The sequence below is a fragment of the Salvia hispanica genome, chromosome 2 (assembly GCF_029641045.1).
Source record: "Salvia hispanica isolate PSC_SH4W2 chromosome 2, Shi_PSC_v1, whole genome shotgun sequence".
Lineage (NCBI taxonomy): Eukaryota > Viridiplantae > Streptophyta > Magnoliopsida > Lamiales > Lamiaceae > Salvia > Salvia hispanica.
Genome location: NC_142693.1, coordinates 32,155,957 through 32,181,302, shown reverse-complemented (window position 1 = coordinate 32,181,302; position 25,346 = coordinate 32,155,957). Strand labels below are relative to the sequence as shown.

The 25,346-nt window shown below is 38.0% G+C and overlaps 3 protein-coding genes and 1 pseudogene across 5 annotated transcripts; 1 reads left to right on the top strand and 3 right to left on the bottom strand.

Annotated features, from left to right (window-relative positions):
• Window positions 1–2,708: 2,708 nt before the first annotated feature.
• Window positions 2,709–5,138, bottom strand: LOC125202256 (G-type lectin S-receptor-like serine/threonine-protein kinase LECRK3). Its single transcript, XM_048100660.2, has one exon. It carries the CDS (start codon window positions 5,107–5,109, stop codon window positions 2,779–2,781), a length of 2,331 nt encoding a protein of 776 aa, XP_047956617.2. The 5' UTR covers window positions 5,110–5,138; the 3' UTR covers window positions 2,709–2,778.
• Window positions 5,139–10,361: 5,223 nt separating this feature from the next.
• On the top strand, window positions 10,362–12,978 carry LOC125202163 (G-type lectin S-receptor-like serine/threonine-protein kinase LECRK3). The gene has a single exon (XM_048100553.2). The coding sequence runs from the start codon at window positions 10,381–10,383 to the stop codon at window positions 12,688–12,690; it is 2,310 nt and encodes a 769-aa protein (XP_047956510.2). The 5' UTR covers window positions 10,362–10,380; the 3' UTR covers window positions 12,691–12,978.
• A 2,304-nt stretch (window positions 12,979–15,282) lies between these two features.
• Window positions 15,283–18,801, bottom strand: LOC125203092 (TPR repeat-containing thioredoxin TDX-like). Of its 2 annotated transcripts, none has more exons than XM_089064485.1 (9): window positions 18,710–18,801; window positions 17,016–17,194; window positions 16,758–16,935; window positions 16,594–16,681; window positions 16,434–16,514; window positions 16,297–16,361; window positions 16,086–16,226; window positions 15,896–16,001; window positions 15,283–15,785 (listed from the first exon to the last, which is right to left on the bottom strand). In XM_089064485.1, the coding sequence occupies exons 3-9, from the start codon at window positions 16,905–16,907 to the stop codon at window positions 15,457–15,459; spliced, it is 960 nt and encodes a 319-aa protein (XP_088920611.1). In that variant the 5' UTR covers window positions 16,908–16,935; window positions 17,016–17,194; window positions 18,710–18,801; the 3' UTR covers window positions 15,283–15,456. The 2 variants fall into 2 exon arrangements, with proteins under 2 accessions (XP_088920611.1, XP_088920610.1); XM_089064484.1 differs by lacking the exon at window positions 18,710–18,801 and adding an exon at window positions 17,494–17,573.
• A 251-nt stretch (window positions 18,802–19,052) lies between these two features.
• LOC125192913 (TPR repeat-containing thioredoxin TDX-like) lies at window positions 19,053–21,005 on the bottom strand (annotated as a pseudogene). The gene is made up of 9 exons (XR_016135570.1): window positions 20,897–21,005; window positions 20,780–20,813; window positions 20,613–20,716; window positions 20,448–20,535; window positions 20,274–20,354; window positions 20,124–20,192; window positions 19,789–20,030; window positions 19,613–19,643; window positions 19,053–19,461 (listed from the first exon to the last, which is right to left on the bottom strand). The product of XR_016135570.1 is annotated as a TPR repeat-containing thioredoxin TDX-like (transcript).
• Window positions 21,006–25,346: the final 4,341 nt, after the last annotated feature.

Here is a 25,346-nt window from a genome sequence, read left to right as displayed (position 1 = left end):
TCTCCAAGGCTATTCCGTTTCCGCTGGCGAGGCCCAGATTTTGCCCTTTTCCACAAGCGGCGGCGGCGGTGCATCCTTATCAACCGGCGACGTCTTGATTTTTTAGTGATGCAGATTTGCTTGTATATATACAAGAGGGGAAAAAGTAAATTAGATCTTGTTCTTGTTTTTTTTTTTTTGTTGTTTTGTGTTTGGTGTTTGGAATGAGGGGTTTTGTTTTGATTGTTTGATGGTGATGAATCTCTGCATCTTGACCAAATTTTTCAGTTCATCCTATGTTGATTTTGTGGAGAATGCAAAAATTAGTTTGGGACGGTGGAAAAATAGTTCTATGATTGATGTTGTTTTTTTGAATTTCTCATTTTTTTAATATTATTTATTTTATATGTTAAATGATAATTTATTAAAATAATTAAGGATATAATTAGTGAGTTAAAAATCATAATTAAGAGTTTAAGTTGGTCGAAATTGGGTTAAATCCGTTGACCGTTATAAAATTAACGGAATTGTTAACGGAGGACCAATTGTGATCCGATTTGAAATTTATAGGACCAAAAAATTCAAAAGATAATGTTTAGGACCAAAATCGTAAAATATGCATATGTTCAGGACCAGTTTTGACCTCTACTCTATAAAAAGCATATTTACTTCCTAAAGAGTCTTGAATGGAAGGTTTCTTGCATTAATAATAAGCATCATCGAATTCTTAAAATGCACTGTGACTAACAACTTTAAAGATCTAAGCAGTGTGCTCAAGTATCATCTTATCAAGTGAGTTCATCCTCATCTGGAGCTCTTCATCCCTCGGGATGCTTGCGATCTGCCACTCTGCTGCTGCCTCGCGTGCCTCATCAATATCGACTTTCAGGAACACCGTCTTGGGGTATTTTGAAGCTAGTTTTGTGTATATCGGACCAATGTGGACGCATTATGTTGCAGTGAATTAGACTATTGCAAGACGAGACATCTTTGCAGAAGCATTCAGCTTGATCTTCAGATCCTTAGCAGAGGCAACATGAATCACTTGCCCTGTAGCACAAATTTCCAACTAAATCAACTTCAAGACTAGAACTTTTTTTTTTTTTGCAATTTTCTTCTTGAGAAATTACCGAGGGTCAGTTCGTTCGATACACAGAATAAGAATTGTATTGAAATTAGCATTCTACGGGACTGAATTTGAAGGATTATAATTCAATTCCGAATCCTTTGTTCGGTAAAAATGATAGTATAATTATGGTGAAGTTTGTGTGTGCAGTTTTTGAGTTTAGTGTTTGTGTGCATGTGCAGGTTTTGTGTGTAATGTGTGTGTGTGTGTGCGCATTTTTTTTGTGTGTAGCGTGTGCAATTTTTGTGTGTAGTGCGTGCGTGTGCAGTTTTTGTGTATGATGTGTGTGTGTGTGTGCAGTTTTTGTGTGCAGTGTGCATTTTTGGTTTGTAGTGTGTGCAATTTTTGTCTGTAGTGCGCATGTGTGCAGTTTTTTGTGTGTAGTGTGTGCAATTTTTGTGTGTAGTGTGTGTGTGTTTGCAGTTTTTGTGTATAGTGTGCATTTTGTGGGTGTTTGTGTGAAGTTTTTGTGTGTTTGTGTGTCTAAAACCTGTAAACGTCCATCCTTCAGTATATATACCTCATCTTTCTCAGCCTTTCAATCTCAGTCTTCTCTGCTCCCTCGCTTTGTGAAGGTTTTTGTATTTCAGGCAGTGTTCAATAATCTTCTTGCTATTCGATTCCACCTGAAAATGTTATAAGCAACATTAGTTTTACAACCATTGAGATTATGGGAAATCATTGCAAGCTTATGCAAATCACCTTCTTAAGCATCACAGTAGCCTCTCCATCGAAATCGAACTTTGATGCAATATGCAAATCTCTTGCAGCATCTTCCCACAAGCCTAACATCCCTTTCGCCATACCTCGAGCTTTATATCCTTTAAAAAACTCATCATAGTCCGGCTACACAACATCCGAATCATTCAATTCAACATTAGACTCGACAATTTCCATATCCAACGAATGTGCTTTGTCTTTGTTAGATTCAACAGTGTTCACAGACTTAGATCTCAACATTTTGCCTTTCATCAACACTTATATTCCTTGCAGAAATAAGCTGATAAATTAGAATTAGGATCAGCACATATGCGGAGAAATCATTACAACGCAGAAAAAGAAAAATCCATGCTCCTACCGCACAAGCCAAAATATACGAGCAGCAGTAGCATCAGCAGGTAGAAGCCTTATTTGCTATGACAAAGAAATGTACGCACAGCCTAACCCTAAAGCACAATAAATTTCCCCAAAATGTCCATTGATTGCACGAGGACACTTGTCATACTAAGCCGAACATGACAAGATTGGCATTGCTCGGAGGATCATCCATTCTTCACTCACTTCAACCGAAGGATCGCCATTCTTGTGCGCCTCTTCAATGTCGACTTTCAGGAAATTTTGAAGCTAGTTTTGTGTTGTGTATATCAGACCAATGTGGACGCACCATGTTGCAGTGAAGTAGACTATTGCAAGACGAGACATCTTTTCAGCAATATTCAGCTTGATCTTCATATCCTTAGCAAAAGTGGAACGAATCACTTGCCATGTAATACAAATTTCTCAAATAAATCAACATCAGAACTAGAACTTTTATTTTTGCAATTTTCTTCTTGAGAAATTTTAGTTACTAAATACAGTAATTATGTTATTTTTAAATATAATGTAGTATCTTCTAAGATTTATTATTGATAAAAATTTTAGTACAGAGTACATGAGATCAGACTGGAGTAAAACTAGATGGAACTTAAGAAAGAAGTAGGTCTAGGAGGTATTGGAATCTCGACAGTTCCCTCCAACATAAGCAGAACTTTCTTCATAGTTGGACGTAGTGACGGATCATATTGTACACACCATATCCCTATCTTCACCATCCTCTCCACTTTCCTCTCCTCCACCATTTCATCCCTCACCAGACTCCCAATCTTCCTCGTTGCATAACATTCGTAAACCCATTCCTCAAGAACCGCCTCATCCTCACTCCCGCTCGAATCAACACACTTCCTGCAGCATATGATCTCCAGCAGCATCACTCCGAAGCTATACACATCTGCTTTCACCGTGATAGCCTGCTTGTGGTACCACTCTGGCGCAACATAGCCCTTAGTGCCTCTTATCCCAGTATAAGTATTAGTCTGATCCTGCTTCAGGAGCTTCGCCACCCCAAAATCTGATATCTTAGCGCGCCAATTCTCGTCCATGAGTATGTTCTCAGGCTTTATATCACAGTGAATGATCTGCGTCTCGCACTCTTGGTGCAGATACAATATCCCTCTAGATATATCACGGGCGATCTCCATCCGTTCCTCCCAGCTCGGCCGTTTCTCTTGATTGAAAAGTATGTCCGCGAGGGATCCGTTGCTCATGTACTCAAACACCAGCAATCTGTTGCCACCATCGAAGCAGTAGCCTAGGAGGCGGACTAGGTTCCGGTGATACATCTTCCCAATCGTCTTCAGCTCTGTCTGAAACTCTTTCTCTCCTTGTGCAAATTCCTTCTCCAACCTCTTCACCGCCACCATTTTCCGGCCATTCTGCATAACACCTTTAAAAACCGTGCCAGATGCTCCTCTCCCCACCTCTTCCTTGAAGCCGTTTGTGGCTTCTGACAAATGCTCGAACGTAAACACTTGCAGCGAAATGCCCTCCACAAAGCTAGCTCCATCTTCCTTACTGATCTTCATGTAGTCCTTCCGCTTCCGGTGAACAAAGATGAGAGAAATTGACAAGGCGAAGGCGCCTACGGACATGAGGACAACGCCGATGATGAAGTTGTCTGTATGCCGCTCTTTCTTGATGATGATTATATGGTCGGAATCGCCTCCCGAATCTGGTACCGTGTTGGTAGTGATGCGAACGAAAGCCACGTTTCTGCTCCCCAATGACCATCTGCCGAATCTCAGCGGAAGCCTCTGTTTTCTGCATTCGCTGCCTACATACATGGCTGCCTCGCAGTTGCAGTCATCCAGGCATGCTTTGCTGCACTCTTCTTCTCCACTCATTACCGTACTCTCATACCAGGTATCATCCCATTCGGTGATATCGACTCTTAACATTTCAGATTTCAATCTACCATCATTTTGGGGACAGCCCTCGACCGTGAAGTTTCTATAACACGGGGCTGTATTGTTTCCAGACTGAACGGAGACGAAACCCGGAAGACACTGACATGTGGGTGCATTACCCATTATAGTGCAGTAGGCGTTAACTCCGCAGAAACCTTTGGGTTCACACTCGTCAGCCGTGGAGGACCAGCTCCTGGCCAAGGTCATGTGATCACCGAGAGAGAGAGAGTAGATGCGGAAGATTCCTCCGACGTCCAGCCTCATGAAATTGATGGATCCCTGCGTAGGGAGTCCACCAGTGGATATGTTCCGCAGAGTCACTGTATCGTTGTGCAGCAGATAGAGTCGGCCGTCGCTGTCGAGGTTGAGAGAGACATTACTACCTACTCTGTCTGTGTCTGTTGCAAAGTAAGCATAAGGCCTTGTGTCGGGCGTGTTGATAGGATACTGCACCAGGTTTCCATCCTGCTGCATCTTTAGCCTGAAAATCCCTCTCCCGTAGTCGGTCTCAGAGGCGCTGGAGAAGAGCTCTGTAACAGGGCGGATGCGCTGGCCGGGGAGGAGGGTGTTGGTCGGGTGGTCGAAGCTCTGCCAGATGATTCTTGAATTGGAATCGAAGAGAACAAAGTTGCCGTTGTCGAGCATTGAGGCCGCAGCGATGGCTGTGGAGGGGTTGATGACGTCTTCGTCTTGGCCTTGCCTCCGGCGGAGGACTAGACGGCCCTCGTGGGATAGTACAAGGGAGACGGTGTCGTTGGGGACGGTTGGATTGGGGTCCCTATTTGCTGTCCAGACGACGGTTTTGTCGGGTAGAAAGATGCCGACGGCATAGTTGTTGATGTGTTGGGGGATGAATCCGAAGGCGTAGAGGCCGGAGGGGGAAGACCATGTGGAGTTGGAGTTGGGAGTGAGGGAAGAGCCTATGGTGATGTTGGAGGGTCTTCTTTGAGATTCTGCTGGTGTGTAAACGAGGAAGAGAAACAAGATTGTAAGGATGGACATTTTGTCGATGAATGCTAATAAGGGTTTGGTATCTTATAATAAAAAATTATAAATATGGGACTCAGAATTGTTTACTACTAGTATATATATATATATTTTTTTATATTCAGACTCAAACTATACATATGTTAATAAATTTTCTTTTTTTTTTACTTGGATACAGATAAACAGTATAGAGTTTTATTATTTTTTTTTTTGGGGAGGGGGGATTTGAAAAAAATAAGGCATATGCAATTACTTAGAGCATCTTCAAAAAAATAAGGCATATGTATTTACTTATAGGATCTTCGAAGGAATACGTAAATGAAGAGGTAAAATCATATAACTACTATATTTATTTATGAAAAAATCATTCTTTAAAGGGAGAGGTATTTGTGAAGAGGTATCTTTGCCCCTCCTTCAATGAAAGGTTATAAGATCTTATAACTATTATATTTTCCGTCTTTTCATGGAAAACCATTCTCGAAAAAGGTATTTGAGAATGTATACATTTTATATTTTTTTAATGCATTTTGCACTATTATTTTATTTGTAAAAAATAATTTACTTTTCTATATACCTTTTTTCTTTGGAATGTGTTACTTTTTGTAAGGGTATATTTCAATTTTTGAGAAAGTATATAGATGATATACACTCTCCGTTCCATAGTAGTAGAATCATTTTGTCATTTTAGTACGTTCCATAGTAGTGGAGTCAATTCCTTTTTTAGTAAAAGTCAACTCATTTATTCTCCCTTACTTTATTTTCTTTTAATCTATCTCTCTACCTTTTTCCTTTCCTACTTTATCATTTAACATAATTTTTTTTAATCTTCGTGCTGAAAAGAAATGCTCCCACTACTATGCAACAGAGGGAGTATATCTTTCATTTACCTTTCCTTGTTGGAGATGCTCTAAATGGAGAAGTAAACTAATATAACTACCATATTTACCTTTTTTTCATTAAAAATCATTCTTCAAGGGGAGAGGTATTTGAGAATGTATTATACCTTTTCCCATTTTGAAGAGGTATCTTTACCTCCCCATCAATGGAGAGATAAAATCTTATAACTATCATAATTACCTTCTTTTCATAAAAATATTCTCCAAGGGGAGAGGTATTTGAGAAGATATTACACTTTATGTATTTAATGCATTTTGTATGATTATTTTATTTAAAAAAAATTAATTTGCCTTTCTATATATCTTTTTTCCTTGGAAATTTATTACTTTTTGGAAAGATATATTTCACTTTTAAGATATGCCTTTTCTATATACCTTCCTACATTAGAGAAGTGAAAGTAACGTTTAACTTTCACTTTCATGAGTGGATTGAGAGTCTATTGCTGTCAATTTCAGTTAAAAGACTAAAACTATATTCCATCTGTTCAATACTAATAAAGTCATTTTTTTTTTCGATAAAAAAAGTAACATATTTATTACTCTTACTTTTTTTTTCTATCCTATTTTATTTCCTTTTTATTTACTATATTATATATATTTTTCTTAATCCCCGTGTCGTAAAAAAATACTTCCAGCATTATAAAACGGAGAAAGTACGATAATAGTATCTTTTAGCATTCATATGCGGTATTTATACATTTACCTGAAAGACAGCTTTATTAAATTTAAAAACTGATTCATTTATTATATAATCCCTCTATTTCAGCCTAAGTGATACATTTTTATTTTGACATATGAATTTAGTTAGTGGTGTTTAGTGAATTAAATACTTCCTACGCCTCCCATTATATGTCTAAGTTTTTCCTGTTCATTATTAATTGTTCAATTTCATCTTAGTTCAATTCTTTATTAATGTTTCATATATATTGAGACAGAGAGTATAAGTTATTGTGCTTTAAAATAAGTTAGCATTAATAATTAATACTACTTCGTATTAATTTCTTTGTTTTATACTTCATTTGTCAATGAATATATGTCTCTTTTTGACTCGCTCAAGTTTTGAGAAAGGTAGAGAAATGAAGTTGTAAAAAGTTAGCACTCCTAGAATATTAATTTTATAATGAAATAAACTAGTACTAGAATCTAAAGACCTATTCCCTCCGTCCCCAATACGTGTTCCACTTGACTTGGCACATATTTTTAAAAATATAAAGGAAAACAAGTTGAAAAAGTTAGCGGGATATAAGTCCTATTTTTATACTATATTATTGTAATAAAATGTGAATAAAAATGAGTTAGAGGAGGAATGTAGGGTTTACTATTAAAAGTAGTAAAAATAAAGTGGAACAATTAGTAAAAGACTAACAAAAATGAAAACTGATACACAAAATAAAGGATAGAGGGAGTATAAATTAGACGTGTAATACATGAAAGATGAAACACATATTCGAGGATGGAGGACAGGGGCGCATGAGAGAGTGTCACATAAGGACAGAATCAACCATTTTGACGGGCCAAAGAAAATATGAACAATTGTGGACCAAGCTTTTATGGAAATTTGTGTTGTTAAATTTGTATCTCATGGCTTGGCTTCTAAATCAAAGTAGACGTAATAGACATGAGTACGTAATTATATTGATAACAAGAACTTAAATAATTTTCATGACCCAACTATTTGCCATTTTTTTCAAAATTACGGTCTATATTTACGAGCGGGGGAGTGGAATCCATAAATAAAGCATGTAAACCATTAGATAGAGATAGTAAGGAGATGATTCGTCCTCCTTAATAAGTTTCAAAATTAAATTACACTAAGATTTCTTCTTTTTAGACAATTTATATATTTAAACAAACGTCAACAAGAATATGTACAATTATGGACCAAGCTTTCATGGAAATTTGTCTTGTCAAATTTGTATCTATTAGCTTGACTTCAAAATCAGAGTAAATGAAATAGACACGAGTAAGTAATTGAATTGATAACAAGGACCTAAATAATTAACGCGACCCAACTATTTATTCCAATTTGCGGTGATACTTACGAGAGGGAGAGCGAAGTCCATAAATAAAGCATGTAAACCATTAGATGGAGATAATATTAGAGGAGATGACTCCTCCTCCTTGATAAGATCCAAAATTTAATTACACTATGATTTCACAATTTCATGCCTATATATTTAATCAAATGTCCAACAAAAATATGTACAGTTGTCAGTTGTGGAAGCTTTCATGGAAATTTGTCTTGTTAAATTTATATCTATTATCTTGACTTCAAAATCAAAGTAAACGTAATAGACCAGCGTAATTAGTTGAATTGATAACAAGGACCTAAATAATTAACACGACCCAATTATGTGCCATTTTTTCTTCAAATTACGGTCTATACTTACGAGAGGGAGAGTGAAGTCCCTAAATAAAGCATGTAAACCATTAGATGGAGATGGTATTAAAGGAGATCGGCTCCCCCTCCTTGATAAGTTCCAAAATTAAATTACACTACAATTTCTCCTTATTGGATGATTTCATGCATGTATACTTAAACAAATGTCCAACAAGAATTATGTACAGTTGTAGACCAAGCTTTCATGGAAATTTGTTTTGTCAAATTTGTATCTATTAGCTTGACTTCCAAATCAAAGTAAACCTAATAGATTGGAGACTGATAACAAAGACCTAAATAATTAACACGACACAATTATGTGCCATTTATTTTTCCGAATTACGGTCTATACTTACGAGAGGGAGAGTGGTGTCCATAAATAAAGCATGTAAACCATTAGATGGAGATAGTATTAGAGGACATGACTCCTCCTTGATAATTTCCAAAATTAAATTACACTACGATTTCTCCTTTTTAGACGATTTCATGCTTGTATACCAAACAAACGAGGTTTCATGGATCTTCACAGCTCTTGTTTTGTCAAATTTGTACGCATCTCTTTGCTTGACTTCCAAATAGAAGTAAACGTACCAGACATGAGTAAGTAATTGAATCGATAACATGAACCTAAATGATTAACACGACCCATCTATGTGCCATTTTCCCCCAAATTCATGTCCTACAAATAAAATGCGTGAACTACGTACGGCCTATACTTACGAAAGGGGAGTGTAGCCTAGGCTTGTCAAAACGGGTATCAGGTGATATCCTACCCTACCCTATGCCTATCGTGTATTGGATACCCATTACCCGCAAAATCTTGTCGGGGTCGGGTACTATAAAAAGCAAAAGATCGGGTAATATATCCGATTAAATAGTAATTACCCTATTCATACTTAATTAAAGTAGGAATTTTTTAGTAGAATTTACTTTCATTTATAATTTCACACTTAAAATAAAACTCAATATTCACACCCTACATTACTAACACACAAACTTAAACCACCATCCACTGACTATCCAAGTGGCCGGGACAAACACTAATTCAGACTCACGTTTTTCATTAATGCGTATATAGAAATTTTTAATCTTCACAATAGAGAAGTCTACCCAAACATGAAACATGCATTTCCATTCTGGCTGCGAAATTGCATGGAAAAAGTTGCATGTTGAATTCAGTGTCAAGTGATGATTATCATCATGATATGAGTGACATAGTCTCGTATAAACGCACAAAAAATGAATACTCCCTCCGTCCCAGAAGAATATGCACTCTTTACTTTTTAGTCTCTCCCACAAGAATATGCATTTTCTAATTTTGATAATTATGTGACTCATTCTCTACTAACAATGCTTTGATTACTTTTTCTCTCTATCTCTCTCTTATTTTATCAATTTTGTATTAAAATTCGTGTCGAACCCAAAGTGCATATTCCATAGGGACGAGGGGAGAGTAATATTTATTCCAAATTTCTTCCAAAACGTTGATAAGTGAAATATCAAAATAAGTACACAGTTCATAGCACCAGTTTTTTACTTTATTTTTAAGTTGGTATCGCACTCTAAGTTGTGAGACGTGACATCTAATTTAACTTGAACTGGCATGAGTGTAAAAATACTCATAAATAAAGCATGTTAATCTTAGATACTCACTAAAATGAATACTCACTATTCATAGATAAATAAAAATAGTACTCTTTTTGTTCCATAGTAATAGAATCATTTATCTTTTTAGTAAAAGTTAACACATTTTTCCACATTTACTTTACTCTCTCTTACTTTATTCTCTCTTCATCTCTCTACCTTTTTCATTTTTCACTTTACTCTCTCGTTACTTAACTCACCTAACACAATTTTTCTTAATCTCCGTGCAAAAAAGAAACGCCCCCATTACTATGGAATGAAGAGAGTAGTAAGTATTGGTTAATATAGGAAGGTGAAGTCAATGCAATATCCCTTTAAATTGGTAAAAGGAATCATCTAATCTAACCAATACTCAAACAAAGAACAATGTCCAATATCATCACAGTCTTGTTTCTCCTTGTCATTTCAACAACAGCAGCAGCTAAAAGTAGATCATCCAACATCACCTTAGGCTCTTCCCTCACACCCACCTCCAACTCCTCCTGGCCTTCCCCCTCCGGCCTCTACGCCTTCGGCTTCTTCCCCCAACACGTCAACAACTATGCCGTTGGCATCTTTCTACCCGACCAAACCGTCGTCTGGACAGCGAATAGGGAAAGTAATCTGACCGTCCCAGAGGACGTCGTCTCCCTTTCACTAACCCCCGAGGGGCTAATCCTCCGCCAGAGACAAGGCCCGGACATAGTCGTCACCGGCCGATACTCAGCCATCGCGTCGGCGTCAATGCTCGACAATGGCAACTTTGTTCTCTACGATTCCAATCACACAATCATCTGGCAAAGCTTCGACCACCCGACCAACACCCTCCTCCCTGGCCAGCGCCTCTCTCCCGGCCAAGAGATCGTTTCCAGCGCCTCCGACACCAACTACAGCAGAGGTAGCTTCAGGCTGAAGATGCAGAAAGACGGTTACCTCGTGCAGTATCCTGTCGGAACAGAGGACGCAGCGACTTACGCTTACTATGCTGAGAATCCAGAAGGAGCAGTAAACGTCTCTCTTAACTTTGACAGCGACGGCCGCCTTTATCAGCTGATCAACGGCAGCTTGCCTCTGCGGAACATATCCAATGGCCGACTCCCTACAGAAGGATACATCAACTTCATGAGGCTCGACGTCGGAGGAATCTTCCGCATCTACTCTCTGTCACTCGATAATATGACCACGGCCAGGAGATGGTCCTCCATAGTCGACGAGTGTGCTCCCAAAGGCTTCTGCGGAGTCAACGCCTTCTGTATTCTTATGGATAATGTGCCGGAATGTCAGTGCCTTCCCGGTTTCGTGTCCGTTCAGCCCGGTAACAGTACAGCCCCCTGTTCTCGAACCTTCGCGGTTCAGGACTGCCCCAACGTTGATGATGGGTCGAGGTCCGAAATGTTAAGAGTCGAAAACACGGAATGGGACGAAACCTGGTATGAGAATAGAGTCATGAGTGAAGAAGAGTGCAGCAAAGCATGCCTGGCTGACTGCAACTGCGAAGCAGCCATGTATGTAGACAGCGAATGCAGAAAACAGAGGCTTCCGCTGAGATTCGGCAGAAGGTCTCTTGGAAAATCAAATGTCGCTTTCGTTCGTGTCAGTAGAACCGCAGTACACGGCTTGGGAGAACATAAAATCATCGTCGAGAAAGAGGGGCGGATTAACATCCTCGTCATCGGCATTGTTCTCTTGTCTGTAGGCGTCTTGGCGTTGTCCATTTCTGTGATCTTTGTTCGCCTGATCAAAAGGAAGGACTACAGCAAGATCGGTAAGGAAAATGGAGATAACTTTGTCGAGGGTATTTCGCTGCAAGTTTTCACATTCAATCATCTGTCCGAGGCAACAAACGGCTTCGAGGAAGAGCTGGGGAGAGGAGCATCTGGCACAGTGTTCAAAGGGGTTCTGCAGCAGAAAATGGTGGCAGTGAAGAGGTTAGAGAAGGAATTTGCGCAAGGAGAGATAGAGTTCAAGACAGAGTTGACGACGATTGGAAAGATGTATCACCGGAACCTAGTCCGGCTCCTAGGTTACTGTTTCAGCGGAGACAACAAACTGTTGGTGTTTGAGTACATGAGCAACGGGACCCTTGCAGACATACTTTTCAATCAAGAGAAACGGCCAAGCTGGGAGGAGCGTATTGAGATTGCTCGTGATATATCGAGGGGGATACTGTATCTGCACCAAGAGTGCGAGACCCAGATCATTCACTGCGATATAAAGCCTCAGAACATACTCATGGACGAGAATTGGTGCGCTAAGATATCAGACTTTGGGCTGGCGAAGCTCCTAAAACAAGATCAGACTAATACGTATACTGAGATAAGAGGGACTAAGGGCTATGTAGCGCCCGAGTGGTACCAGAAGCAGGCGATCACGGTGAAAGCAGATGTGTATAGCTTCGGAGTGATGCTGCTGGAGATCATATGCTGCAGGAAGTGCGTTGATTGGAACAGGAGTGAGGATGAGGCGATTCTTGAGGAATGGGTTTACGACTGCTATTCATCAAGGAAGATTGGGAGTCTGGTGGGAGATGAAATGGTGGAGGAGAGGAAAGTGGAGAGGATGGTGAAGATAGGGATATGGTGTGTGCAATATGATCCATCACTACGTCCAACAATGAAGAAAGTTTTGCTAATGTTGGAGGGAACTGTCGAGATTCCGATACCTCCAAGTCCGAGTTCTTTCTTAAGTTCAATCTAGCTTAATTTACTACCACAATGTTCTAATGTATTTCCTTCATCCATGATTAAATGTACCATAGTTAACTGGCTCGAGTTTTAAAAAATTGTTTGACTTTGTGAAGAAAAATGGATTGTAAAAGTTAGTGGATTGTGTGGACGCACCATGTTGCAGTGAAGTAGACGATTGCAAGACGAGACGTCTTTGCACCAGCATTCAGCTTGATCTTCAGATCCTTAGCAGAGGCCACACGAATCACTTGCTCTGTAACACAAATTTCTCAAATAAATCAACTTCAGACTTAGAACTTTTTTTTTTTTTTTTTTTTTTTGCAATTTTCTTCTTAATAAATTAGTGAGGGTCCGTTCATTAGGTGCACGGAAATAGAATTGAATTGAAATTAGAATTCTACGAAATTGAATTTGAAGGATTATAATTCAATTACAAATCCTTTATTTGGTAAAAATGAAGTAATTCATGTGAATTGTCTTTCAGTTTTTAAGTTTAGTGTGTCTCTGTGTGCAATTTTGTGTGTAGTGTGCAGTTTATGCGTGTAGTCTGTGCAGTTTTTGTGTGTACCTTCAACGCAGCATCAGCTTTACGGATTGCAGTGTTTGGTTTCTTCAACTTAACGAAAATACTGGCTGAAAAAAGAATGCGCTTTGTCTTTGTTAGATTCAACGGTCTTCAGATGCTTAAATCTCAACATTTTTGCCTTTTATCAACACTTATATAGCTTGCCAAAAAATCTGATAATTAGATTTAGGATCAGCACATATATAGAGAAATCATTACAACACATAAAATTCCATGCTCCTTACCACACGAACCAAAATCTAGGAGGAGGAGCTGCGGAAGCCTTATTTGCTATGGCTTGACGAAGAAATGCACCCTAACCCTAAAGAACATATATATTTCCCCAAAATGTCCATTGAATACACGCGAACACTTGTCATACTAAGGCGGACAGGACAAGATTCCCATAGCTCATATTCAAGATGGACCGGATTACCAAACATTGAATTTTCTCAAATATATCAACTTCAGAACTAGAACTTTTTTTCACAATTTTCTTCTTGAGATATTACTGAGGTCCCTTCGGTACACGAAATTGAAATTAGAATTCTACGGAATTGAATTTGAAGGATTATAAAGGAATTGAAATTGGATTCATTTCTCTGCTCCTTTGCTATGTGAAGCTTTTCGTATTTTTAGCGGTGTTCTGCAATCTTCTTTTGATTGTTATAAGCGGCACTGTTTTACAGTATTTTCACCTTCATAATCCTTGAGATTATAGAAAAACATTGCTATAAGGAAATCACCTTCAAGAAAAGCTGCATCATTGATATGCAGCAAAATTCAATCACTTGGGGGGAGCAGTGGCCTAATAGTAGAGAAGCCTTACTTTGCAACACCAGGTCGAAGAGGCAATAGTTTCTTCTCGGTCAGCGCCACGAACAGCTCAGTCTTTCGCTTGTGAAGAGATGTGATGAACTCCTTTCTGGCCACCCGTCCTTATGAAGTAGGCTGTCATCCTGGAGTTCAAGAACCGGAAAAAACAAGCCATTCATACCAATGGTGGATGATCTTATTCTTGAAAAGCATAGATAATACTTCATTTAGTATCAATCAAAACAACATTATAGAAAACTCAAACAAGTGCAGATAAACTTCACAAAATTAGTAGTGAATGTACCTTTCTGCACAATCAAGCAATTCAAGAATCTCCCTTAATTCCACACCCTAATTTTAAATCTTAATCCATCAACAATGGAAAGTTCCCAATTGAACAGACACACATACTAGATAACTAGCAAGAAAACAATTAATTCAGTGATCATTCACTACACAGATATCAGTTCATGAAACAACACCACAGTTTTATCACTGTTTCCCTAATATTGGGAAGCTCCATTTAGTCATAAACTACAAGAAAAGTTAACCTAATTCCCAATCCATTGAACTCAAAGAAACCCTATTCACCCCCACTCTTCACAAACAAACAATGAAACATCTCTCTCTGTCACTCACACACAAACACACACAATAATTAAATCTTAAACCATCAACAATGAAGGATCCAAATGAAATAGAGACAACAACAGGCTAACTAGCAAGAAATCAGTTGATCCCCACTCCCAACCTCTCGCCGCTTCTTTTCTTTATCGATAACTTGATAATGATGATGATGGTGGTGGTAAAAATACAGTCTTTTTTGCAAATATGAAATTTTTCGACAAAGATGGCGATGAAGATGATGAGACTGAAGTTGTGAGTGTAGGAGAACAGATGGTGTTAGCTGCCATTGCAATTCCAACCATGTTTGACGCCTAGAGCTGATTACTGATGATAACAGAGTATAATGGACATTTTACGGATTGGTCTATGAAAAATCTCTACTTTTCAAGTCCATTATAGCTAATCACCAAAGCACAACTAAAATGAAAACCATTTTTCCTCCCAACATTTATTGGCAGTATACTCGAAACAAGAACTCATTTTAAACATAATTAAGAAAGACACTGAAAATGTACTTTTACCTTCATAAACAAAAACCATTATGTTTCTCTGTCAACCTAAAGTGAAGGGACAAGAGGGGGTTTCTGGTGGAGAGAAGAAAAGGGTGTCTATTGCTGTTGTTTCTTTCAAGATTGCTGTAAATTTCTATAAAAAGCTAATTCATATCCTAAAAAGTTTTGAAATGAAGGTTTCTTGCATAGAATGTACTTCTTAAACTGCACAGAGACAACAAAATCTGAAGTTGTGACTAACAAGTTTGAAGATGAACTATGCAGTGTGTTCAAGAATCATCTTTTCTAGTGAGTTCATTCTCATCTGGAGCTCTTCATCCACCACTGCTCCATCTTTCCACAGGTAGAAACTCGGGATGCTTTCGATTTTCCACTCTGCTGCTGCCTCGCGTGCCTCATCAATATCAACTTTCAAGAACACCGTCTTAGGGTATTTTGAAGCTAGATTCGTGTATATCGGACCAATGTAGACGCAGGGGCCGCACCATGTTGCAGTAAAGTAGACAATCGCAAGGCGATACATCTTTGCAGCAGCATTCAGCTTGATCTTCAACTCCTTTGCAGATTCGACACGAATCACTTCCCCTGTAACACAAATTTGACAAATACAACTTCAGAAATCAGAACTAGAACTTTTTTTGCAATTTTCTTCTTGTGAGAGTACTGAATTGTAACGCGAAAACCAGTAAACATACCATCCTTCAGCAGTGAAGCAAATTCAGCCTTTCTCTGCTCCCTTGCTTTGTGAAGCTTTTCGTATTTGTGGCGGTGTTCTGCAATCTTCTTGCTATTCGATTCCATCTGAAATGGTTATAAGCAGCATTATTTTTACAGTATATTCACCTTCATAACCTATGGAAAAACATTGCTAGATATGCAAATCACCTTCTTAAGCATCACAGCAGCCTCCTCATCATAATCGAACCTCAATGCCATATGAAAATCTGTTGCAGCATCTTCCCACAAGCCCAACATCCCTTTTGCCAAACCACGAACTTTATATCCTCTAATTGATTCATCGTTGATCTAGCATAACATCGATTAAATTAGAACAAATTATCCTTTAGAAAACAATTCCCTATCAAAACAGATATACCTTCAACGCAGCATCAGCATCACGGATTGCAGCATTTGGTTTCTTCAGCTTAACGAACACACTAGCTGAAAAACGAAACTTCTCAGATGACACAAAATCTGTTGCATAAAAACAGAGTTCAACGTTTCGGGAGGTACCTCTGCTAGCATACAGCATTGCTGATTTTGGATTCAATACAATTGCTTCCGTTAGAAGACTAATAGCTTTATCGAGATTTCCTAATTTTAGCAAGCACAAAGGGGTCAAACTCTAATTTTGTAATAGATCTAACTACATCGATTTCGAAAAGGAACCTACCTTCAATAGATGCATCCATGGCCATTGATTTTTGCACTAGGGCATTTTGTTCATCTTCTTTACTCACATCAACCGAAGGATCGCCCATCTAGAACCACAACGAGAAAATGTAAATCCATGATTAAACAAACATTAAATACCTAACAAGCCTTTGAGTCACTAACCTGAAGCGGAGGGTCATAGTCCGGCTCCACAACATCCGAATCGTCCAATTCAACATCAGACTCGACAATTTCCATATCCAACGAATGTGCTTTGTCTTTGTTAGATTCAACAGTCTTCAGAGACTTAGATCTCAACATTTTGCCTTCCATAAACACTTATATTCCTTGCAAATATAATCTGATAAAATAGAATCAGGATCCCATCACATATGTGGAGAAATCACTACAACACAGAAAAAGAAAATTCCTTGCTCTTACCGCAAAAGCCAAAATCAACGAGCAGCAGCAGCAGGCGGAAGACTTATTCGCTACAACTTGACGAACATTTATACCCGCAGCCTAACCCTAAAAGAACAATAAATTTCCCCAAAATGCCCATGGGATTGCACGCGGGAACTTGCCATAAAGCCGCACAGAAGATTCGCCTAGCTCGGATTCTAGATGGACAGGATAAACGATTCAAGGCATATAATTATCGTAAAAACGCCATAATCCAGTTGAAATTTATTCCATTTTAACTAAATCAAAAGATCTAGAAACAGAAACAAGTTAAATTGACGGTTTCAGATTGCAAATGATCAGCAAAGCAAGTATTGCATACCAATTTTTCCCCTTTCACACAAAGATTCTACCTATTTCCTAAGATGCTTAGATTAATTATCAGATGCAGAAGAAATTGTTTCGATAGTTTCTCAATTAAGCTTAGATCCACTTTAACGTTAGTAAATGTTGTTACCTGAACTGATTAACTGAGTAATCAAGTCAGTTTCGTCATCAAATTGCTTCAATGATTGTAGGGTTGCGGAGAGAGAAGTTTTCAATTGCAAATGTTGCCCGCGATTTCAACTGTCCAACTAACTTTTAAAAAGTACTAGTACCTCAGCAATACGGTGTCGTTTTGGGCAACTTTATTCCTTCCAAAGTTATAAAGTAACGAACAAATTGATAGGAGTATTATGTTTAATTTAAAGCACATTATATTTGAAGCAAAAATGCATGCTGTGGAGTACATCACTACCTTAGTTAAAGAAAATATTTAAGTGACCAAGTCCTAATGAGGCTACATCTGAACCCAATTCACTCGATATTTAAGTGGATATTAAGATCATATTTTCGATGTAGGACAAGACTGTGAGTCTTTCATATTTATTAATATTTGAACAGGATCACCCATAACCCGTCACTTTAAATGGCACATTCAACTCGAGGAGGAGGCATGCTCTGATATCCGATTTATTTAAGCATACCTGCTACATGAAGGGTGACAAGCAGGACTTTAATGAGGTTCCATTCGAAATTTATTTGGTAATAGAAAAAGAATGGCTCAATTGGTATGTAATTAATTTCTTTTTTCCCTTCACATTTGTAAGGTGAGACATGTCACCACCGCACTTTGCTAAGGATAGCAAGCGCGGTTTATTGCGACTAGGGGAGGATTAAAGAAGCGGGGAGGAAAGGGGAATCTCCTCTTTCCTCTCTTTCTCCTCTTTCCTTCCCTCTCTTTCTCTCTCTTCACCGCCCCTCCGACAGGTAGGGTGGTCAACATATTTTGTTCATCTATTTTGTCTCTCTCTTTTTGTTTATTCACAAAGATTATATTTTTGATGACAAAGCTTTGTTAATTAAATTCAAATTTTTCAGATTCTAAGAAATGAAAACAGACGGATTTTTGGAGTGTCGAGCTTGCTGCCGGAAGTCTCTCAGGCAGATTTCTATGTCATTTGAAGCTAAGTTCCTATTATCCTTTGAGAATCTGCCATTTCTATGTTCTTGAGAGGCTATAGCAACTATGTTCTTGAGGTGCTAAATTTGCCTATATGCAATATCCGTTGGATGCTAAGTTGGAAATATTATTTTTGGGCAAAGGCTATGTTTTGCCTATATGAAACTGTTGCAATATGTGGAAGTATTTAGGCAGTATGTTGAAAAAGTGGGGTGTTGACGGTACTCACCTTTGTGTGACTGTGAAAAGGACTTGCTGAATTTGTCTCTTTTATGATATGAAGGTCTTGTTGGATTGCTTCCTCCTCCTGGGAGAATATTGTAGGAGTTATTGTTTATGTGGGGTGGAGGCATGAAAATGATTGGTGTACATATATGTGAGAAGGCAGCAATTTGGCTGACAAATCTCCCTCCAAATATTCTTATTAATTGCAGCATTTAATGCTTTGGCAGTCACTTGATCCTTCCAGGATACGCCCAATTCATTTTTATTTTTATGTATATTAGTTTAGTTATTTGGGAATTTATTCATCTACTCCATAAAATGGAATACACATGTTTGCGGAACGGACGAAAATGAAAAGTGTACATATTTTTATGGGACGGAGGGAGTAGTTATATAGAGCAAATGTAGATAGTTGTTCCAACAGAATCAATCAAGCATGATGAGCAATCTTCTGCTTGAGCGCGTTTTTGTCCACGGTGACGAGCTGATCCACCTCCTTACCATTTCGGATGAAGAAGAAGGTCGGGATGCTACTGATGTTCCATTCAGCAGCAACCTCTCTAGCCTCGTCGACCTCCACTTTCAAGAAAGCAACTTTCAGGTATTTACCAGCCAAGCTAGTGAAAACAGGGGCAACGTAACGGCAGGGCCCACACCATGTTGTAGTGAAGTAGAGAACTGAAAGCCGAGATTTCTTTGAAGCAGCATTCAGTTTCTCTTCCAACTCGCTATCAGAATGGATTAGGATGATTTCTCCTGCAACCGAAAGTGACGAAATTGGATAAGACGTGTATCAAGGCTAAGAATTTCATAACTTGAATAACGGACCTAATGCAACTCATTGATCAGTAGTTGAAACATAACTACTTGAAATGAAATACATTAGACAATAGTTAAGTGAGTATACCATCTTTTAAAACAGAAGAAGATTCAGCATCCTGCAACAAGAATTTTGAAAAAAAAGGAATTACTCATTCAGAACTAAGAGAATTAAGATGAATGAAATCAGGAAAATATATGTGAGGATTTAGGATGATAAACTATTAAATGGAGTACTAAATAACCAAAAAGTTTAGGACTCACTCGACGCATCTTCCTCTCAAGCTCGATTCGTCTCAATTTCTTCTCTTTACGCAGGCGTTCATATTTCAAAAAATAGAAAACGACGTCACTGAGATACAAGGGATAATTTACCTTCTTGGGCGCCAGTGCTACCTGAGCGTCAAAATCCAACCTTGATGACGCACGTAAATCACGAGCTGCCTCTTTCCACGAGCCCAACATTGCTTTTTCCAGCCCTTGTGCTTTGTATCCCATTTCCGAGACTGAGTTGATATATAAAAACATCACACAATAGTCTTCTTAAAAGGTGAGGTTTTAACCCTTGAAAGCATAACAAGTCGAGCTAAAAGTCACACGTACCTCTAAAGCTGCATCAGCATCTCGTATCGCAGCATTTGGTTTCTTCAATATGATAAAGACACTGGCTGAAGACGAGAACAAGAATATAGTTATTAAACAAGACACCTCCTATGAAAATCTCTACCGGTCACAAGCATGAGAGTTACCTCTACTTCCATAAAATATTGCCAAGTTTGGATTCAACGTGATTGCCTCAGTTAGGTAATCTGCGCCCTCACTTACCTTTCCTGAATTCAGTATAATTAATATGCAACAGTTATTCTCCTAGAAAATAGACTATCGACAAAAAAATAGTAAAAGAATTTCCATAAACTACATACCATCAATGATTGCTTCCATAGCTTTTGCTTTTGATAGATAAACATGCTTTCTATTTTCTTCAGTTACTTCAACGGAAGGGTCCCCCATCTGTAATAATAAAGTAAGCAATCGTGTAAAAGGGACAAATCAGACAATATGAAATCGGAGTTTTTTGAGCTACTCACTTTCTGTGGAGGATCATTGTCCGGCTCCACAATCATCCAATTACTCAACATCAAGTTCAACAATGTCGTCAGTTGAGGTATCGTCCATTGGAATATCGCGCTTCCTAGAAGCAAACATTCATCAATACAGAAAAACAAAAAAAAGGAAGCTCGTGAATGTATCTCACCGATCCTCCAAACGCTGGAATTCGAGCTCCAAAACTGAAAACAAAAAAGCAATGAAACCCTTAAACATTTGCTCAATTTCCAGCAAAATTGAAGTTGATAACCAAAAAAGTTTGCACCTTTGCAGAAAGGTCTTGAAAAATGCAAGAGATGGAGAGTGTAAGACATGTGACTTTGTTTGTGGAACTCCACAAAACCCTTCAATGTCTGAATCTTTTCCACCTCCATTTTCTCTCCTTAGCATGCTTGAGTTTACTTTGAGTATGTGAGAATCTTTCTCTCCTTCAAAATGCTTAAATTCTACATATGCTCCAGCTTTATAAGTGTTGGCACAAACGGGTCTTCGGGTTTGTCCTCAATCGGGCCATCGGGTAAAAATTATAGTACTATAATTAATGTGAACTGTGTGTGCAGTTTTTGAGTTTAGTGTGTGTGTGCAGTTTATGTGTGTAGTGCGTGCAGTTTTTGTGTAGTGTGTGTGTACAGTTTTTGTGTGTAATGTGTGCAGTTTTTGAGTGGTGTGTGTGTGTGTGCAGTTTTTGTTAGGGCTGACAATTTTTGATCCGACACGATAATCCGACACGAATCCGCACGAAGTTAACCCGACACAAACACGCACGTTTAAGATTTGGGTCCTTATAGGGTCGACCCAATAAGAACCCGAAAATTTTGGGTTGGGTTGGGTCGGATGCGGGTCGGGTTGGGTAATCCGTTAAGAAAAAAAAATTTTATTTTGATTATTTTTATTAATTAAAATAATATATTAAATTTTAATTTTAATTATTTTTATTAATTAAAAAATATTATAATATTAGTTTATTAGTAAAAATATGATTAAATACTATTATTAATTATTTTTTTATGATAAAAAAATATTACTGCATACTTATATTTTATTCAAAATTAATTATTGTAATTATTTTAACTTTATTTGTTATATTTTAATTTTAATATAATTTAATTTTATTATTTTGATTTAAATATTATTTAAATTAATTATTTTAATTTTGTAATATCTTATTTTATCGTGTAATATCAAATTTTAATTATATAATATCATATGTCGGTCGTTATCGTATAACATTTATATTGTGTAGTAACTTTCTAACATTAAAAGATGACAAATATTTTTTTGGATGACACGAAACCCGCACGAATCCGACACGACCGATATTTTTTTGAATAACACGAAATCCGCACGAATCCGACACGAATCTGTTTGGGTCGAACCCGATAAGAACACGATGATTTGGGTTGGGTTGGGTTGGGACCCGATAAGATTGGGTCGATATTGGGTTGACCCGATAGCGACCCAATCCGCACGATTTGTCAGCCCTAGTTTTTGTGTATAGCATGCATTTTTTTTTTTGTGTGTGTGTGTACAATTTTTGTGTGTAGTTTGTGCAGTTTTTGAGTGTATGTGTGCAATTTTTGTGTAGTGTGTGCAATTTTTGTGTGTATGTGTGCAGTTTTTGTGTGTAGTTTGTGCAATTTTTGAGTGTATGTGTGCAGTTTTTGTGGTAGTTTGTGCAGTTTTTGAGTGTGTGTGCAATTTTTGTGTGTAGTGTATGTGTGCGCAAAACCAGTAAATGTACCATCCTTCGGTATAAATACCTTCATCCTTTTAAGCCTTTCTCTGTCCCTTGCTTTGTGAAGCTTTTCGTATTTTTGGCAGTCTTCTGCAATCTTAGTGCGACTGATTCCACCTGAAAATGTTATAAGCATCACTGTTTTTACAGTATTTTCACCTTCATAACTTTGGAAAACATAGCAAGATTATGCAAATCACCTTCTTAAGCATCACAGTAGCCTCTCCATCGATATGCAAATCTCTTGCAGCATCTTCCCACAATCCCAACATCCCTTTTGCCATAACTCGAGCTTTATATCCTTTACCTAATTCATCGTTGATCTGCCATAACATCGAGTACATTAGAACAGATCTGAAATGTCCTATCCAATTCCTCATATCCCCTTATCACAACAGATGTACCTTCAACACAGTATCAGCATCACGGATTGCAACGTTTGGTTTCTTCAACTTAACGAACATACTAGCAGAAAAAAGAAACTTCTTTGATGATACAAAATCTGCAAGCATACAACATCACAGATTTTGGATTCAATACCACCGCTTCTGTCAGGAGACTTGTAGCTTTATCAAGATTTCCTAATTTTCGCAAGCATGAAGAGGTTAAACTCTAATTTTGTACTAGATCTGCGCAAGAATAACTACACTAATGTTGAAAAGGCGCCTACCTTCAAGAAATGCTGCATCCATTGCCATTGCTTTTTGCACTAGGGCACCTTCCCGATCTGCTTCACTCACTTCAACAGAAGGATCGCCCATCTAGAACCACAACGAGAAAGTGCAACTCTATGATTAAATAACCATTAAATACCTAACACGCCTTTGAGTTGCTAACTTGAAGCGGAGGGTCATAGTCCGGCTCCACAACATCCGAATCATCCAATTCAACATCAGACTCGACAATTTCCATCTCCAACAATTGCACTTTGTCTTTGTTAGATTCAACAGTCTTCAAATGCTTAGATCTCAACATTTTTCCTTTCATCAACACTTTATATTCCTTACAAAAGTAACGTGATAAATTAGAATCAAGATCATCACATATGTGGAGAAATCACTACAACACAAAAAAGAAAAGACAAATCCATGCTCTTACCGCACAATCCAAATTCTATGAGCAGCAGCAGCCTAACCTAAAAGAACAATAAATTTCCCCAAAATGTTGCATCCATGGCCATTGCTTTTTGCACTAGGGCACCTTCTCAATCTGCTTCACTCATTTCAACACATAAAAATCCATGCTCCTTACCGTACGAGCCAAAATCTACTAGCAGCAGCGGCGGAAGCCTTATTTGCTATGGCTTGGCGAAGAAATGTACGCTCATCCAAACCCTCAAGCACAGCCACATATAAATTTCCCCAAAATGTCCATTGATTGCACGCGGACACTTGTCATACTAAGCCGAACAGGAAAAGATTCGCAAAGACCGGAGGATCGCCCATTCTTCACTCACTTCAACCGAAGGATAGCCCATTCTCGCGCGCCTCATCAATGTCGACTTTCAGGAACATCATCTTGGGGTATTTTGAAGCTAGTTTTGTGTATATCAAAGCTAATGTGGATGCACCATGTTATAGTGAATTAGACTATTGCAAGACAAGACGTCTTTGAAGCAGCATTCAACTTGATCTTCAGATCCTTGCCAGAGGCGACACGAATCACTTGCCCTGTAACACAAACTTCTCAAACAAATCAACTTCAGAACTGAACTTTTTTTCGCAATTTCTTGAGAAATAACTGAGGGTCCCTTCGGTATACGGAATTGGAATTGAATTGAAATTAAAATTCTACGAAATTGAATTTGAAATTATAATTCAATAACAAATCTTTTGATCGAAAAAATGATATACTTAATGTGAAGTGTGCAGTTTTTGAGCTTAGTGTTTGTGTGTGCGCGTGCAGTTTTTTAGTGTAGTATGTGTTCAGTTTTTGTGTGTAGTGTGTGCAGTTTTTGTGTGTAGTGTAGTGTGTGAAAGTGACAATTTTATAACCAATTGGAATTCCAAATTATCTACTTTTAATATGAAATTAAAATTGTGGAATTGATAGAAATTGACATTTTAATTCAATTTCAAATCCAATTTTTTTGTGGTACCAAACATTGAATTTGGAATTGAATTCAACACCAGGTCGAAGAGGCAATAGTAGAGGAACCTTACTTTGCAACACCAGGTCGAAGAGGCAACAGTTTCTTCTCGATCGGCGCTATGTACAGCTCGGTCTTTCGCTTGTGAAGAGATGCGATGAACTCATTTCTGGCCACCCGGCCTTTTTGAAATAGGCCGTCATCTTGGAGTTCAAGAACCGGAAAAAAACGAGCCATTCGTACCAATGGTGGATGATCTTATTCTTATAAAGCATAGATAATACTTCATTTAGTATCAATCAAAACAACATTATTGAATCCTCAAACAAGTGCAGATAAACTTCACAAAGTTAGCAGTGAATGTACCTCTCTTGTATAACTCCCAACTCAAGCAATTCAAGAATATCTCTTGATCCCACGCCCTAATTTTAAATCTTAATCCATCAACAATGGAAAGTTCCCAATTGAACAGACACAAATACTAGATCTCTAGCAAGAAAACATTGATTCAGTGATCATTCACTACACTAATATCAATTCATGAAACAACACCACAGTTTTATCACTGTTTCCCTAATATTGGGAAGCCACATTTAATCATAACTACTAGAAAAATCGACCTAGTTCCCAATCCATTGATCTTTCACTACATTGATATCACTTATATGAAACAACACCACAATTTTAACAATGTTATCCTGAAATTAGGAAGCCCCAATTAATCATAGCTACAACAAAAATGAACTACTTTTCAATCAACTGTCAACTGATCCAAAAGAAACACAATTCACTTCACCTTGAGAAAAAAAATCCCTCTTTACACACACACACTGCTATCAATTCTATAAACAATACCATATTTTTATCACTGTTTCCCTAAAATTAGGAGGC

Coding starts and splice junctions, on each gene's coding strand:
- LOC125202256 (XM_048100660.2), bottom strand. CDS start 5,109: ATGTCCATCCTTACAATCTTGTTTCTCTTCCTCGTTTACACACCAGCA.
- LOC125202163 (XM_048100553.2), top strand. CDS start 10,381: ATGTCCAATATCATCACAGTCTTGTTTCTCCTTGTCATTTCAACAACA.
- LOC125203092 (XM_089064485.1), bottom strand. CDS start 16,907: ATGGAAGGCAAAATGTTGAGATCTAAGTCTCTGAAGACTGTTGAATCT. Junction 16,682..16,757: donor ACTATGACCCTCCGCTTCAG/GTTAGTGACTCA, acceptor TTGTGGTTCTAG/ATGGGCGATCCTTCGGTTGA. Junction 16,362..16,433: donor AATGCTGTATGCTAGCAGAG/GTACCTCCCGAA, acceptor TTCGTTTTTCAG/CTAGTGTGTTCGTTAAGCTG.